This window comes from Saccopteryx bilineata, chromosome 5 (assembly GCF_036850765.1).
Source record: "Saccopteryx bilineata isolate mSacBil1 chromosome 5, mSacBil1_pri_phased_curated, whole genome shotgun sequence".
Lineage (NCBI taxonomy): Eukaryota > Metazoa > Chordata > Mammalia > Chiroptera > Emballonuridae > Saccopteryx > Saccopteryx bilineata.
Window position 1 is genome coordinate 234,813,095 of NC_089494.1, and position 18,683 is coordinate 234,831,777.

At 42.1% G+C, this 18,683-nt stretch overlaps 1 protein-coding gene across 6 annotated transcripts in view; it reads left to right on the plus strand.

Annotated features, from left to right (window-relative positions):
- ATP8A1 (ATPase phospholipid transporting 8A1) overlaps positions 1 to 18,683 on the plus strand; it is a 228,818-nt gene that overhangs the window by 137,110 nt on the left and 73,025 nt on the right. For all 6 annotated transcript variants that reach the window (XM_066233480.1, XM_066233482.1, XM_066233481.1 and 3 more), the window contains one exon: positions 1,670 to 1,734. In XM_066233480.1, the coding sequence (XP_066089577.1) occupies positions 1,670 to 1,734 (65 nt within the window). The remainder of the gene's footprint in view (positions 1 to 1,669; positions 1,735 to 18,683) is intronic.

Sequence of the window (18,683 nt, forward strand, 5' to 3'; positions counted from 1 at the left end):
CAATAAAGCAAGAAAGAGGTAGGGCATTGCACAGAGGGATGGAGTTTTAAATTGCGAGGTCAGGAAGACCTCATTGAGAAGGTGACATTTCAGGAATGACCTGAGAGAAGAGAGAGGGAGCTTGTCACTTACATGATCAGGAGAAGCTTTTTGTTGCAGACACAAAGAGCAGCAATGCAAAGTGGGAAAGGAGGAGACGAGGTGAGGGGCATAACAGAGCCCAGGTCGGCAGGGCCCTCTAGGCCGTTGTCCGACTTTGTGTTTACTCTGAGTGGTGATGGGAAACCATTGGACAGTTCTGAGCAGAAGAAACAGGTGGTCCAACTTTCCTGCAAAAACAAGCAATTTGGCTGCTTGATGGACAGTGGACGCAAAGGAAAGCAAATGTGGAAGCAGGGAGACCAGTGAAGAGGCTGTTTTATGAACCCAGGTGTACATGATGGTGGGTTGGACCCAAGTGGTAACAGTGGAGGTGGTGAGAAATAGATTCTGTATATTTTAAAAAGTAGAGCTGATAGGGTGGACTGATAGATTAGCTGTAGAGTATGAGATAAGGGAAGGAATCATGGGACACTCCAAGGATTTTTAGCCATCACAACTGCAGAATGGAGTTGCCATTAACCAAAATGAGGATGCTGAAGAAGAAGTAGGTTTTCTGGGGGAGGTCAGGAAGCTGTCTGTCCGAGATGTTAAGTTCAGGGGCCTGTTTTATACCCAAGTGTCTGCTGTTGAGTCAGCACCGGGATCTGAGGGTCTGGAGTTCAGGAAGGAGAGCTTAGCGGGAAATATGTATGAGTTCCAGAATGGTCAACATTTAGATGGCATTTAAAACCATGAGAAGGAATGAGATCATAGAGGGGGGAGTATGGATGGTACTGTGTCAAATATGATGGTACTATTTGAAATGTGAGGCCATTAGGTAGACTGCCTGTTTTTCTCCGACCACATTCCACTGTAGGCAGACGGATTCAGAGTAAGTAGGGTTGGTTTAACCAGCCAGTGGTTATACCCTGCAGCAAGTACAGCAAAGCAAGAGAGGGCAGGGAAAACAGAGGAGGACGTGGTGGAATCAGGGGTCCAAGGGATAGCCAGACAGCCCTCCCGCATCCTTCTCTGGATACCCATTGGCCCGCCCTCTGCTCTTCAGGTTGGTCATCATGAAAGACACTACGTATACATGTGTCAGTTTTCAAGACATTGAGAATCATGACCACAGTCTCTTTCCATACTTAGCAAGACAACCGTAGCACGCCAGCTGTTGTCCTTGTTTCTTGTTCCCTCTACAGCAGGTGTCCCCAAACTATAGCCCGTGGGCCCCATGCGGCCCCCTGAAGCCATTTATCCAGCCCCCGCCGCACTTCTGGAAGGGGCACCTCTTTCATTGGTGGTCAGTGAGAGGAGCACTGTATGTGGCGGCCCTCCAACGGTCTGAGGGACAGTGAACTGGTCCCCTGTGTAAAAAGTTTGGGGACCCCTGCTCTATAGCAATCAAGGGGACTTCTTTATTAACTTCCTACAAACCCAGGAGCACCTGGCTGGCATCTTCCTAATAAAATAGATAAAATTTTAATTTAATCTAAGAAAATAAGTTTTGAAAAATTACTCTAACAACTCTTCGCTCCAGAGAAATTAATTGCACCAATTAATTCACTTTATGTTTGGTACATAGGACACTCCTGCAAACTTCTGAGGAAGAACATGGGAATGATTGTTATAAATGAAGGCTCTCTGGACGTAAGTAAAATCATCTTTTTTAGAAAGTACTTTAACATCATCATCTTGGGGTATTTTTATTTTGTATTCAGATAGCTTTGGAAATATTTTACCTTCCTGAGGTTAAAAGATGCCTGGTTACTGATGTTCTGGTGTAATGGAATGCACACTGGTTGGAACCATGTTGGTGTAGACAGGTTCCAGGTTGGTGTCTGTGATGGGTGAAGGAAATTGCTTGATGCTGTGAGACAAAAACACTGCTCTACAAAGCGTCATGGCAGGTTCCTGAGGGACTGCATCTGGTTCACATCTGTCTGAGTATTTTGTATATTATATGCATTTAATATTCCACATTAGCTTCCAGTGATAATATATATTTTGCTTTTTGAACAACACAAAATAACCATTACTAATAGAAAAGTTTTTTTTTTTCTTATGTTCTAACTTCTGGCTGATATATAAATTCCTGGGAAGTCTTTTCTTCATGGCTGTGATCACTCAGATCTATATTAGGGAAAGAGAGAAAGATCTGTTAGGTACACAGTGTAAAATAGATGTAACAAAGAACTGTGTAGGTCAAATGACCTGAAAATATTTAAAATATTTACAGTGACTATTTGTAAATTAAGGTGGGAGACGGAACAGAAGAGGTGGCCACACAAGTGCTTTAAATAGTCCCTGTGACACCGAGAGCAGAGCAGAGAGAACCTGGTAATCAGGGATCTTGTTGAAGCCACGAGGCGAAGTCTGTAGGAGGGATGGTGAACAGGCAAGTGTTTAGAAGTCAGGTGTAGAACAGAAATTATGTGTAAGTAGTTGAATTCTGATTTTTTAATTGTAGTGATGTCTCTTCATTTCACTTCTCTTATTTGTCCTCAAAACAATCCTGTGTTGTCCTGCTCTTTCTTGTGAAATCTTTGAGCAAACTTGTTGCACGAGGCAGTGGTTTTTCAACCTTTACACACTTGGAGACCAGGGAAAATAGAATTATTTCAGGGACAACTACAGCAGAAATAACCCTGAGCATAAGCAAATTAGACTAAGATCATTGGGCCAATAATATTTATGCAACATCAGGGTAGTTAACTCTTCTGCAGATCAGCAAAAATTTCTGACAGACTGGTGGGTGAAAAACACTGGCCTAAGGAATAATACATGATTTTACAACCATGAAAGTTGCTTATGCCTTTAAATATTGGAGAAGTACATTTTATGAACCATGCTTTAATCTTAAAAACATAAACCCCCCAAAAAAGTCTGCTTGAAGACTTTCCTTTATATTTATTCATTCAATAAGCCCCACTCTAGGCACTGGGAACACATCACTGAACAAAACGCCATGGACTCCGCCCCCACAGAGCTTACAGTTGTCTCCATTCTCCCCTCATTGTATTAATTTTAGTTTATTTATCCATGTTACTATGTTGTGAAAAATTATGACTAAGACAGCCTAGCCTTGCAAAAGCTTATAAAGAATAAGGGAAATAAAATGCATGCAAGTAACAATACAAAGCAGATATGGAAATAAGATAGACTGTTTGCTATGAAAATATTGTGAAGTTTAGGGAAGTATTTATAAAGTAAGTGGCATTTAGCCCTGGCCGGTTGGCTCAGTGGTAGAGCGTCGGCCTAGCGTGCAGAGGACCCGGGTTCGATTCCCGGCCAGGGCATACAGGAGAAGCGCCCATTTGCTTCTCCACCCCTCCGCCATGCCTTCCTCTCTGTCTCTCTCTTCCCCTCCCGCAGCCAAGGCTCCATTGGAGCAAAGATAGCCCAGGAGCTGGGGATGGCTCTGTGGCCTCTGCCTCAGGTGCTAGAGTGGCTCTGGTCACAACATGGCGATGCCCAGGATGGGCAGAGCATCACCCCCTGGTGGGCAGAGCATCGCCCCATGGTGGGCGTGCCGGGTGGATCCTGGTTGGGCGCATGCGGGAGTCTGACTGTCTCTCCCTGTTTCCAGCTTCAGAAAAATGCAAAAAAAAAAAAAAAAAGTAAGTGGCATTTAATTAGAGGTGAGTAATTGACTTAAGGAAAAGGATACTTGAAGCAGAAAGTTATTGAAAGTAAATTCAAAGCATATTTGGGGCATAAAGGAGAAACATTGAACTTGAACATAAGATTATCATTTTTAAGTACTTTTTGTTCGAATAAATATAGGCACATAATGTAAAATTCAAGTTACAAAAAAGGAAAAGTACAGATGATAAAAAAACAAAAAAAGTAGATCTCACAGCCTTATACCCAATGTACTTCCCTAGGGACAGCCACCAGTTCCAGTTTCTCATGTGTGCATCCAGAGACACTCTGCCATGTATAACAGGTGTGTGTGTGTCTGTGCACACATCCTCTGTGGTTGGACACACATTACAGCACACTGTTCACACTGTGTTGTAGTTTGCGTTTCTCACTTACACGTATCTTGGCAGTTGTTCTGTAGTGGTATGTATGAAGCTACCTGATAGCTTTTTAATGGTGGCACAGGATATATAAGGTACTTGGAAAGAAATGACACAGGGACTTAAACTGGAAAGGCAGTTTGAGGTCAGGTGTGGAAAGCTGGGCCAGGTTTGAGAATTTGCCTTCATAGGTAAGAGGGGCAACTTCATCAGCCTCTTAAAAGAACTAAGATATGCCTGAGCCATTGTACGTAGGCAGGTTTGGAAGGGTGGGGAGGCCTGGGGTGCAGGCAGAGGACCAGGGTGGGAGTTGGGTAAGAAGAAATGAGGGCACCAGGCCTGAGATGTGGTATGAGGGAAATTCAGGAAGACTGGTTCTACGTGGTCCCTGGAGAAGGAACATTTGTATTTTTATTTTGAAGTTTCCAAGAGAGTAACTCAAAAGTCATAAACACCTCAGAGGTGTAGGCACTACCTATTTCTACCTGAAGAAGTAGAGATAGGCGTCTCAAGGGAATACTCGGTTTCCGTGAAAGCGGGGACCACATCTGTCCATTTTTGTATACCATTCTCTCTCCTTTTTTTGTTCCTTTCAGTGTGTAGATCTTTCACACAAACCTGCAAGCCCAACTGGGGTTGCTTCACTGTGTTATAGCTGTTCAATTTGTTGAAATTTCAAGGGGAGAGATCAGGGGATCTCTCACGCCATTACTCTGATGTCAACATTCTCTCTCAATACTCAACAAATTGCCTAGCACAGAGTACTCCATAAATACTGGAGAAGTCAGTCACTGAGTAATTTTAGTTAGAGGCTTCCTTTAAAAAGAAAAAAAAAAGTTGCATATCAGTTTTAAATTTGGTTGTCATTAACCTATCTGCTATTTAAAAAGTAAAGTGACTAGCAATGTCCTTTGCAATTCAAGTGACAGTTTGGTGTGGACAGTCACAGGCAAACACTGTGGCTGAATGAACTAACACTAATTTGTCCAGCTCCTGCACTGCCAGCCATTGGGTGTTTCCCCCAGGGAGTTAAGTGGTGACTCTACAGATCTGGCGGTTTAGGGTCAGACCTGCTGTGGTACACTTATTTGCTTCTCAGCGGGAAAGGAAATATCACTTTGCATAAACTCCTTCAGATCTTGTCATAAAATCCATGACTGAGATTTCAGGCACATCATTAGATGTGCTAGAATGCCTGTGGGTAAATCAGTGTTTATTTTTTCATTGCCATGGAAAAGAAGAGCATCCCATGTGGTCAAATTGTACCGATGATAATAAAATACGGGACTGCCATTTTGTCAGCAAAAGGAATAACTAACATTTGGGTAATAAACTTAGAAGCATAATGTCCTCGGAAATAATATATGGAAAATAAATTGTGAGTGTGCGTTTTGTCAAGCAGCAGTTTCAATGAATGTACTCAAATTAGTCCATGAAATAGCATGATATTTAAGAGTGCTGTTCTGCCTTAGCTGGAATGGGGACCCTGGGCAAGTTGAAATTAGAAAACTTTGTTGAAGCAGTTTTGCAGCCTATAAAGTGAAGACAGTGTTACCCTTGGCATACAATTAGTATGGGACACAGCACGTATGAAAATGAGATGTTATGAAACTTTATAGAAAAATAATATTTCAACAGCTTGCAAGTTGTTTTGCATATTGATCTTTTTATTATGAAAAAATAGATTGTTCCCATCTTCTTTTTTTTCCTAAGATAGCAAGTTATAAATGTAGATCTTCTTTTGCCTAAGTGATACATATTACTGAGAAGTGTTCAAATTTCCTACCAAAATATTTATATTATTTCCAATACTGGGAAAATTTTAAAGCTGAACCTCTTTTGTTATGTTGACCATGTACAAAGAAAGTATTTAAGGTTCCTAGATTTCCAAATAGAAAAACCTGGCTATGGTAGTGTAAAAAAAAAAAAAAATTGCCTCCCCATAATCCACCTCATCCCAGAAAAGTGCCATTTGGCTTTCTTATTCTCATTTTGAGTTTCAATATGATTATCCTTCTTGAAAACTTACTGGCTGTTCATCTTTTTTTAAAAACCTTTAAATATGGCCCTGGCCGGTTGGCTCAGCGGTAGAGCATCGGCCTGGCGTGCGGGGGACCAGGGTTCGATTCCCGGCCAGGGCACATAGGGGAGGTGCCCATTTGCTTCTCCGCCCCCCCCCCCCCTCCTTCCACTCTGTCTCTCTTTTCCCCTCCTGCAGCCAAGGCTCCATTGGAGCAGAGATGGCCCGGGCACTGGGGATGGCTCCTTGGTCTCTGCCCCAGGCGCTAGAGTGGCTCTGGTCGCGGCAGAGCGACGCCTCGGAGGGGCAGAGCATCGCCCCCTGGTGGGCAGAGCGTCGCCCCTGGTGGGCGTGCCGGGTGGATCCCGGTCAGGCGCATGCGGGAGTCTGTCTGACTGTCTCTCCCCGTTTCCAGCTTCAGAAAAATACAAAAAACAAAAAAACAAAAAAAAGACCTTTAAATAAATACTGTATATAAAACCAAACTACAGTAAAAAATATCAGCAAACAGATTGTAAGTCTTGACCTTACATTCAGATCTCACACCAGAATCTGACTGCCCTTGCTCCTCTGCCTCCGCCAGACCCGTGATGAACAGGGCCGCCCCCGCCTGCTAGCCTGCCACCCGGAAGCAGAGCTGGGTGTTCTCACCCCGTTACCTACCCAACCGGAGTCAAACGTTGCAGAGTCAGCAAAAGTGTTTCTCAGAAAGCTGATTACTTACATATTTTTAATTTAGAAAGTAAGAATTTCATGAATAAGCATTATTAAGAATCATCTAAAGTTGATCAAAATCTGATACTTACAGTAAATAGATAATTTAGGGAATTTGTATCATTTTTTATCTTGCTATTTCGAACCGCTATTTTGGAGGCTGCTGATTCTGTTCTTGGTGTAAGGCATTTGCTTCAGGGTCTAAAGATAAAATATGGGACTGACATTTTGTCAGCAAAAGGAATACTTACATTTGGCTAATAAACTTAGGAGCATAATGTCCTCGGAAATAATATATGGAAAATAATGGCAGGAATGTCAAAATAGTGGCTGGAATGGGGGGCACGGTCCTTCTTCCCTGACTCCATCCAGGGCTTTTCAGAAAGCCCTTCCATGTAAAGACCTGTATCCAGAAGATTCTTCCAACATCCATTTTATAGCTTTAGTTTGTCAGAAATAATTTGCTCAAACAAATTTGTGTAGAGTCTTTTAAAACTGGAAACATCTATAATGTGAGCTAGAAACTACGGAATCTCATATGTGACCTGTCTTAACCTCCCAGAGTCTACTTAAGGTCTTTCCAAAGGTTCTAAAACAGTTCTGTCAGGATCAGGTTTATGTTGCATTAAAGACTATTATTGTTATATTATGCAAATCCCTATAGCATACCAACTCTAAATCTCTGCACGTACTTCCAGGTGACTCACAGTATTATTTTTTGATGACTTATTTCATTGAGATAGGCTCAAGATTTTACTACCTTCATCTGTTAAGTCTAGGGTGGGAGGAAGGACCACAATTTCTTACACCACTGACTGTCGATTCCCCCGACACCCTTTCTGGAATCTTATATAACTTGGCTTCTCCTCCTTCTAGCATCTCTGTTAGATAGAGAGTTGTGAGACCTGCCCTGGGTGGTAGGATTGGATCTTAAATCCGTTCTTAATTGTTTTCCCTCCTCCTCTTTACTCTGTGATGTCCCTGGGGACAATAAAAAAAGGATTATTTACTATATATTTATTGAATCCATAAGAGTCATGATAAAATATTGATATGTATGTAGAGAACCAAGAGAAATATATTTCCTCCCCTCAAAATCAAAAGACTCCCAATGTTCCCAAGTTGAACGCCTGAGGGGGCCTTGCCCGCCTCCCCTCCCTATCATCTGGGCACAGTTGCTATAGACAGTCTCTGCCACTGTTGACCTTCACATTCAGGCTCATTAGGACTCAGCACATCGTATATGGGAAGCAGTGTATGGATCCCAAAGGAAAATTCAGGTTTCCAACTTTCTGTGAAAAGGGAACTCCACACCCCTGCAGGGTTCTATGCATTGCTGTTATGGTCATTAAAAAAATAAATAAAAAAGCTAGCTTATATAATATTTATGAAGTGCCTAATTTTTGTACTAGGTGCTGAACTAAGGGCTTGACAGGGACGATCACATCTACACCTGAAAACATTAGTAAGCAGATACTATTATGGCCGATCTAGAAAGGCTGACGTGACCTCTAGCGCTCGGTGTCACTGGAGGATGTAGCTAAGTCATTGGATTCCAGACTAAGCTGATAGCTATGTCTGCGCCTCAGCCACCAGCTGCTCTTCCAAAAAAACAATAATAATCAATTCATCTTCAGGGTGTTGTGAAGATTAAACAAAGCAATACATTTTAAATTCTTAGAAACAATGCCTGGTATTTAGTAAGCACTTAATATATATGGCCTGGCTCTAGCCAGGTAGCTCAGTTGGTTAGAGCGTCATCCCAGTACACCACGGTTGTGGGTTCAATCCTCAGTCAGGGCACATAACAAAAATCAACCAATGAAGGCATAAATAAGTGGAACAAGTTGATGTTTGTCTATCTCTCCCTTCCTCTCTCTCTCAAATCAATAAATACATTTTTAAAAAAAGAAAACATATGGACCATGATCATGAACATCATTTCTCTTAGCATTATTGTTCTGAGAGAAAGGGTGAGAGTTTTCTGATGCCATCAGCTGTGAGAGGTGATTTTAAACAGCCTCCCTTTTCGCAACTTACATATCTTCCTTAAGTTGAGACTGTAACCCTGAGTCAGCCTAGGTTTGGTTATGGACACCAGTGTTTCCAGAAAATGAATTCTTTACAGAAAAAATGAATTGTTAGCAACATTTGGTATTCACAAGTGTCAGAATGCATATTTTCAACACCATGGTAAAAAGTAAGCCTTTATGGGATTGTTCATTTTTTTTTCCTAGCTGAATTTGATTTTCTAACACCATGTAAGCTTCCGATATAACTTACAGAGCGTTCCTGACATCAGTGGTGAAGTTGTCATCTGAACCCTTTTAAGTCTGACTTATATGTATTATGCAGACAAACCTCACTGTTTGGGGAACCAGCCACTGTTGAGTGGCTTCTGACAGAAATCCAGAATAAGCAAGTTATTGACTCGACTCCAGAAAAGAAGGAAAAAAGAGGATTGGGGCTACTTCAGGTTTTGTCCTGATACGTCTCAGGAGTCTAATATAATACATTCTGTATTGCTTTGAAAAATAGTTTAGGCAAGCTTTAAACCACACCGAGTTTTCCTCCACTTCCCGCGTTGGGGCCTTCGTTTTGTGACTTGTCTTTTACCATTATTAACAAAGCTGTTTCAGCCTTTTGGCCTGAAAATTTTAAGATGCTTTGTTTAATTTTTAAGCTGTTAACGTGTCCCTGTCAGAAGCAAAGAGAATCCTGTCGCCAGAGGACTGTTCAGGTGCTGTCTGTGTCAGGCACTCCAAGTCTCTTTCCATGAAGAAAGCCAACTTTGTTATGTTTGAAAAAAATGGGTTAGTAAAAAATGTAAACATGACCAAAAAATGAAAATAACATATGAACAAATAATCTGCTCTCTTCTCCTCTGATTTAAGAGGGTGTCTGCCACAAGCCAAAGAATGTGGTTGTGAAAGTTCCATCCGACCCATTGTTTGGTCTCCTAAGAACTGAATGTGTCCCTTTTCTTAAACAAAATCCAGCAATCTTGGCTTGTGTGCAAAACCTTAAGTGAAGTAGTTCACAAATTCATAGTGTTTCTGTTTGGAGAAACTCTTCCTCCCCCGCCACCCCCCATCCTGAATATTCTTTATCTTCTTTTTTTTTGGCTAAGCATCTGATCTCTTCCGAGAGCTCCTGCAACCTAGAACTACGGATAGACACTTCCTATCCAGTCTGCCGCCTTGCCCCGCACCCCACAGCTTGTTGACACGTCTGAGGGGAGCAGGTCAGGCCTTGTGACTTTTTTGCAATCCGGCCACCCACATCTTTTGATGAGTCAGCACTGTTTCTGTAAACCTACTGTGTGCCAGGTGCATCAGCATACATTGGTCTCTGCCACCATGGGACTGGTGGTGTGTGCCCAACCGCAGAGAGAGACTTGGAGTTCACGTAGCCAGCCCATGTAAGATTTTGAATTGCAGCCTAGGTTGCACCAATTCCAAAACTGTTTAATCTTTTTGGTTTTGAATAACTTACTTTCTCCAGTGGCAGCAGGGACTGAGTCACAGAAGGAAACATTCCGGGAGGCCTCCCCCACATTTTCTAACTCGTCCCTACCTCCATTCCCACTCCTCTCCAAGACTACAGAGCAGCAGAAAGAGGATGTCCTCCTGGGGGGTTTTGGGGGCATCTTGCATTTACGGAATTCACGAAAGACCCTATGTTTTGTTTTACTAACACCACAGTTGAACGTAAGCTGTTAGTGACTGCACGCACAAAATAACAAATGACGTGCGTTGGGGATTCGCGCTGAGAAAACACAGCATATTCTTCTGTATTCCTACATTAATTAGTTCAAACCATTAATGAAATGGGCCCAACATGAGCTTTCTTTGTGGTTCTGGGTAAACCATTTCTCACAGCCCCCAATTGTTAACTGTCTTCAAACCGTTGATTTGGTAATTTGCTTATTTTCAAAAAAAAAAGAGTCGATTGTATAGTCTGCGCAGCCTCCTCCCGGCCGAGCTGAAGGCGGCGGAGAGACTGGGTGTCTGCCGCCCGCTTCCTCCCGGTGCTCCCCGCTGCGTCTGACTTGCCGCCGCCACCGGAGAACATTCAATACCACGCTCAAAATAAGTGTTTAGGGGCCTTTCAGTGGTGGTTTAAAATAATTATCGTGAGGGCTTTGGTAAAAGCCTTTATCCACAGAACTATTTAAATTATATAATTACATCCCCTACCTCACTCTTCCTTCTCTTCCCTGGGTTGTCTCTGCTATGTGCTCCCCACCCCAACACAGAGACATAAACTTGGACCCACATCCGACACTTCTCTTCCTCTCTCTCTTTCCCATGTATCCTGAGTGAGACGGGATGTCTCAGAAGGACTTATTTGCCTGATGGAACCTATCATAATCCCAAATCCCAAATCCCAAACCATGGCCCAGAAGCTGAGAGCAATTTACCCAGCACGATGGCTTCCTTTTCTTACCGTCACCCATATTGTAACCCTCCACCTTTTTCAGATGGCATGACCCCACAGGGATGCTGGGCCATTTCCTCAATTACAGTGTTTTAGATCTACTCCCGCCCCCAGAGATCCCATATCTATGTATCAGCAAAGCATGGAATTTTTTTTTTTTTGTCTGTTTCCCTCTCCGTTCTATTGAGCAATGTGTATTGATTAAATGCATTTGCTTGGCTGCCTTCCACTACGCTGTGTCAGAGGACTTCTTTGACCGCATGTTTTTGATGATTTCACCTCTGTCTGTCCTTACCCATTTTGGAAAGATTACCTTATGCTGATTTGGTTCTATAAGAATATGTTTTTTAAAAGGTTACTTTCTAGTATAGTCTGAGAGTTCAGAAACACCAGAGCTTTTTGATCAAAGTCTAAGAGAACTACTAATCCTGTTTGGGAGAGTGCTGCTTGGACCCGTAGTCTGTAAATGTACTTTCTCTCTACTCTTAGACAATTTACAACTTATTACAGCCTGCAGTAGCTACAGGAGTAGTAGTAACACGTGTCACATTGGGCTATACGGAATGTCCACCGTTCCACTGAATCAGTAGCTCATTGTCAAAAAAAAATTGGTAATGCCAATTTTATTCATGTTGCTCTATGGGAGTCATAAGTCCCTCTTTAAGAATGTGCTAATATTGTTTATCCTTGATATGGTCGTAATGTTACGAAGAACGTCCTTGGAATGGTCTGTTAATTTGTAATTTTAGGGCGTGAACATTTGGAGAGAGTAAAAGTAGAGAAAGAATGAAACATTCTTTGGCCAAAAATTTATAAATACCTCATGTCTTAAATGAGAAGATGGGACCACAAACCACCAAAATAGTTAACAAAATATATGTTAGTTTAAGATTCATATATATATATTTTTTTTTTTATTTGACATTTGAAGTAAACTGATAGTAGGTTTTTATTTTATTTTATTTTGATAGTAGGTTTTTAAAGGTAAACCCTTAACACACTAAAGTAAGATTTTTTTCCACCACCATCCCCCGGTAAATATTTCTTTGTTTTTAAAAACAGCACCTAAGAGGGTAAATTGATGGTGTTGTACCTGAAGAACATGCCAGCAAACAGGCCTCTGTGTTTTCTTTAACATTCGTTATTTTAAACCTAGTATTTATGAAGTACCCACTTGTATGTAATGCTATTTTATGTAATTTTATATATATATGTAATCTTATATTTTTATGGGCACTTAAAGTCTAACTATTGATATGATCATCAATGCCAAAAACATTCAGATAATGAAAAAGGAAACACCAACTCAGTTTGTAACTTTCAAGTTATTTTTCACCTAAGAGTTTTATCAGGTTGGAAACAGAAATTAAGATATAGAGAAAAACAGTCTAGATAGGTATATATGAATATTTGGCCTGCTACCCTGTAGTGAGAGCCATATGCCGTTTGAGATGAGTGAATGCTCTCTCTCCTAGAACTATGGGGACGACAGGTTTCAGCTGCTTTCTCTGTGTAGTGGAAGGAGTGACCAGTAGCATTTGAATGTTGGCCATCAAGAGGTGGACTGAAATAAAATTGCTAATGGGAGATTTCAAAAGTAAATCTAGAATTATCTCAGTAACCCACCCTTGGATTGCACTGACATTGTGCATCGCTCAGCAGTTTGCAGATCTTGCTTCATCATGTGTGGGCACAGCTGTCAGACCCAGTCTGAGGACCAGAAAGAGCTCATCTTTCTTGGATGTCAGCTCTGAGCCAAGCACTGCGTAGGGCACTTGACTCACATGTAAAGGAGTTAGTACATTTTGTCACTACAATAACCCTACGAAAGAGACATTGACCCAATTTTATAAATGAGAGCAATGTGATTTAGAGACATTAAGTAGTCTGCCTAAAGAAAGCATTCTATAAGTGGTAGAGCAATAATGATTCAAACCAAGTCATTCTGCATCAAATAGAGATTGTCAAATAAAAGAAATATAAAATAATGAGGAGGTAGATGAGAATACATACGTACTCCTGGTGAAAACATTTATGGATAGACCATGAAATGAACTTTTTCATGTAATGTGTAATATAATCCTTTTTAGAATACTGATCCTATGAAGTCATCTGAGCCAAAAGTGCTTTTGGAATTCTTGGTGTCTTTTCTTAAGCTAGTGGTTGAAACTATTCCTTATTTCTCATATAGTTTGTTTTCTCCTTTTCCATCACTGAAGACTTATTTCAAAATTAAACACTTAATATTTCCTTTTCAGAAAGGTGGGAAATATTCAATTAGCTTATTTTTACCTCATACTCCATATCCACCTGAAGTTGAGAAAAGCCTTGCATTCTCAGCCACAGGGCATTGTTTTGGCTTCTGGAACTTTAGTTTTTCTAATGTGGCTTCACCATTTCGCGAGCCCATGTGGCCAGCCTGGACCTTTTAACGTTCTGTTTGTCGATGGCTGCACGTTTGAACGTTACGTGTGGATGGTGGTTGTCTCTGACTGGCGGTGACTTGTGTGCATGAGCTGACAAGTTCTGTAGGGTTACGTCACAGTGGCTCAGCCTCCAGCAGGTGTCTCGTTTGAGCTGTCACCGTCTCTATTCAGCAACAGTCCTACTGTGTCTTCCCGGAACATCGTGCTGCCTTTTGCCCTGATTATAGAAAGTAAGTGAAGACAGAAAGTTGTGCTGCTGACACTAATGTCAGAACTATGGGCTTCATAAACTGAAGTCCATTCTGACAAGGGGGGTGGTAGTGTGTCTTTCCAAAGTGATTCATCATTGGCCCCAGCAGAGGCTGATTTCACTTCGCTGGTGATGAACTCATAAGGGAGAAGAACAAATCCCAGAACAATGACATGCATATTGGATCTGCAAGTCAAAGTGTAGTTTAGAATTTTGACAGATTATTTTTCCTCCTGGGAATAGAATCCTCCTTATAACACAAGTTTCTCATTGAACCTGCACACAGATTCCCAGGAATAAATATAAATGCTAAGTACTTATTTGTATTAAGACCCAACGCTGACATGTACGTTGCACAAAATGTGTATAAATATACTTTTTAAATTTTTTATTTATTGATTTTTAGCAAGAAAGGAAAGGAGAGAGAAAGACAGACAGGAACATCGAGCTGTTATATGTGCCAGACCAGGGATCAAACCGGCAACCTCTGCACTTGGGGAGGATGCTCTAACCAGCGAGCTGTTGGCCAGGGTGTACATGTTTTCTTTGAAGTTCTGTTGTTTGGGCTTGGCCACACTGGTGACACCCTGTGGGGCATCATTCCTCACCTCCTCTCTGTTGGTTAGCCGGGTAACCAGTCTTCAAGTTAGAGAGATTAGAGGCTTTTGTCTTCCTTTTCTTAGGGATAGTTGCACATTCTCTCCTGGGGTGTTCCTTGGATCTTCTCCTAAGTAAGACCCATTGTCCTGTAAACTTCTGAAAAGAATCAGGAAAGAAACCAAAAGGTGAGAAGCTGAAAAAAAGGCCATTCTTAAGCAGGTGCTTTGTGCAACTTTACACTTCGGGCCATCAAAAACATAGCTCTTAGGTGGCCTGATATGTTCGCATATCTGGCCTCTGAGCTCCTTAGACTGTTCCAAGCAGAGTTTTTGCCAAAATGAAAACGATGTCTTGCATGCTGTGATCCTTCCCAAACAAGTCAGGGCTATTGATTTATTTCATTATGAAACTGTGTCAGATTTCACTGTCTCGGGTGCCCTCTGTGATTTTTATCAAGGGTCTCGTTGGTCAGGGTCCTGTAAAAGTGACCAGTCTCCAATTTCCTTAAGATTGGTGGTGTTTTATGGACAGGTCGTCTGTTTTTCCAGGCTGTACCCTAAAGGTCCTAATGGAACTTTTAAAAGGCCTTCTGGACAGAGTTGTCTTTGTGAGGAATCCTACGTAGCCGATGTCTTTCTTTTTCTTTTCCAAATATGTGTTTTATACATTGTCTACTTTTCATTGGCCCACAGTTACACAACCTGGCTTGGTCACTAAGGAGTTAGTCAAGGTGTTCATTCTGTTATATGCAATAGACAATTAATATTCTTTGAGACAGAAGTAGACATTGGATCATAACTTCCACTTTGTTCTCCATTTGTTTCTGTAATAAGTATATTGATGTTTATACTGATTGTTCTAATGAAGAATATCTAAGATTATACTTGAGTTTTATAGGCAGAAAACAACCCTAAAAATGGTCACACAGGAAAACTAACTTCTCACAAGGTATTCTCCATTCATTAATAATTTAGTCATTCCTTTATTACCAAGCTTTTGTCCATTTTATTTCAACTATTCAGTAAGGGCCTCGGTCCTGCAGAGAAAATAGAGATATAAACAGATAAGCTACTATACATCATGCTTATAAACAAAGTATTTGAAGAATCCAAAAGATAGAAGTATTCATGTTACCTGGAGTACGCAGGAAATGTCAGATCAAGGGACCATTTCTTGTTTTCTTTTTATTTGTTCATTGTTTGTAGTATATAGTCTTGAAGGAAAAAAAAAAGTAATGGCATTAGGAAGATGAAGATGAAAGAGAGAAGTGGGAGAGACAGAGGGGAGAGGAGAAGAGAGCACTTCCCCAAGCTTGAGAATTAGGGAGGGTTGTTGTATACACATAGATAGAATCCTTTAGAACCACAGTATAGTCATTGCGACCAAGGCAGTTAATATTGCCGTCGGATCATCTAACACCAACTAATTACAAAAACACCCTTTTCACTAGAACTATGCTTTATCATTCAAACCAGGACACTTTTAAAAAGTAATTGTAATTTATATACAGGAAAATATATACATCTTAGGTGCATAGCTCTGTGGATTTTTATCATATGGATATGCCTAAGTAATTGCTACACAAAACAAGATAACCGATGTAGTCAGGACTGATTATTGAGTATTATAGATGTATATATACACAAAATATACAGAAAGGATATTGCATTAACTGTTGATGATTGGTTACTGAGATACAGAATATATGGGTGTTGTACGAATGTTTGTTTGAAATTTTTAAATAAAAACTTTTATTTAAAAAAGAATTAGAGAGGATTAAGTAAAGGGAAGTTTCTAATTTAAGCAAGAACACTTGAGGGAATTCTTTGTGGTAGAGATGTGCTCGGTAAAACAGGTCGACGTTTGCTGAAGTGACAGGGGCCCAATTTGGAGCCGTGAGAAGGAAAGGTCTGGAGTAGCCTCTGGGAGATGTGGAATCCACTCCCCATGGGAAGAAGTCTAGGTCAGCAGCCATGAGCACCCAGAGAAGAGGCAAGAGTGGAGTAGAGCCTGTCCTCATAGGAGGTGGTTCATTTCCCTCCTTCATTGTCAGGACTGAGAACCGAGGAGAATGTTGCTTGTGGCCTAAATGTGAACTGGCGAGGCAGGAAAGCACAGTAGGAGGTCCAGGGGCTGAGGGTTTCTTGTGAGCACTTGGCCACAGGTAGAGAATAGAGTTGAGTGATTGACCGAAGCGTCCACACAGGATGCAGGCGATGGGAGGTACAAGTAAGTCCTGCCTTCCCTGTGGCTGCCTCCCTTGCCTAGGTCGCTGCCTGGTGTGGCACCTGAACCCCAGCCTCGCCCCCTTGTCTCTCTGTCTCCCCAGGTCGTCTACCCTTCTGACTCTCCCTGGTTATAGCAACAGATGCCCCTTTTCCTCCAGCCCACCAAGAAGACCGTGGCAAACGAGGAGACACGCAGCTCCTGTTCTGCTGTACTGTGTAGTCCTTTTATTCTTCTGATTTAGCTTCTCATGTATATATTTTCGCTTCCACATGTCATTAAGTTGAAATGTTTAAACATTTCCTTCTTCAACCAAAAAGAAGACAAAGCAACGGCTAATGTCGTGATAAATTTATTTCCAGCTACAGGAGATAAGCTCCAGTGCCGTGCGGCCATAAACTATGGCTCTCGGGCTTAGGGGAGAAGCAATAAACTTTTATAAATAAAAAAATTTTAAAATAGTCCTGGCAGTGGAAATAAGGGTAAAATATAAATTGTAACTGGCAGCACACAGCCAACACCAGAGCTACTTGCGAAGGAAAACTAGGAACTAAAAGAAGAAAATGTTTGCACCTTTTTGTTGTTGTTGTTGTGACCTTACACCCTCCGTGGGCTGGCTAGAGAATTCACTGTGAGAAGTTTTTGTGTCCCTTTCTGAAATTGTATCTCAATTACATCTCCTGACACCTTTTGATTTGCTGAAGACTTGTGATAATCACCAAGGAAACCCGGGGGTACTGAGGCTGTAAATGAGAGACTTCTCAGCAAATGTCCAGGTGTTAGAGAACACCTTCGAGAGAGGGAGAGAGAGAGAGAGAGAGAGAGAGAGAGAGAGAGAGAGGCTGGGCACACGAGGCCTGCCCCCAGGAGGTTTATGAGGGAGCTCGTGCAGCTCAGGGGTTGACTTGACTGTCGGTCTTGCTCTGCAGCTGATTTTTAAAGAAATTTGAAGTCCTCCTGGGGTCTATCTCAGGTTTCATTTGGATTTTCAGCTCAGGAGACACTTGGGCAAAAGCTTTTAAAAGTACAGTGGCATTTTAGTGAACAATGCTTTGGTTTGAAGGACTATTGAAGTAGTGGATTATTACCGTAGACCCAGGTCGGCAAATGCGAGCCACATGCGGCTCTTTGGCCCCTTGAGTGCGGCTCTTCCACAAAATACCACATGCAGGTGCTGCCTCGATAAGGAATGTCCTTACCTATATAGTTTAAGTTTAAAATTTTTGGCTCTCAAAAGAAATTTCAATCATTGTACTGTTGATATTTGACTCTGTTGACTAATGAGTTTGCCGACCACTGGTTTAGGAAATTAAGGCGCAAGTAAGAGTATACCTCTCTCCTGTCCTCTCCCCTCTCCCCTCTCCCCTCTCCCCTCTCTCCTCTCTCCCCTCTCCCTTCTCCTCTCCCCTCTCCCCTCTCCCCTCTCCCCTCTCCCCTCTCCCCTCTCCCCTCTCCCCTCTCCCCTCTCTCCCCTCTCCCTTCTCCTCTTTCCTCTCCCCTCTCCCCCTACTCTTTCTCCTCTCCTCTCTCCCCTCTCCCTTCTCTCCTCTCCCTTTTCCCCTCTCCCCTCTTTCCTCTCCTTTCTCCTCTCCCTTCTACCTTTTCCTCTCTCCTCTCTCCTCTCTCCTGTCTCCTTTCTCCTCTCCCCTCTCTTCTCTCCTCTCCCCTCTCCTCTCTCTCCTCTCCCCTCTCCTCTCTCTCTTCTCCCATCTCCTCTCTCCTCTCTCTTCTCTCCTCTCTCTCTACTTCCCTCTCCTCTCCCCTCTCCTCTCTCTTCTCTCCTCTCTCTACTTTCCTCCCCTCTCCTCTCTCCTCTCCCCTCTCCTCTGCTCTCTCCTCTCTCCTCTCCCCTCTCCTCTGCTCTCTCCTCTCTCCTCTCCCCTCTCCTCTGCTCTCTC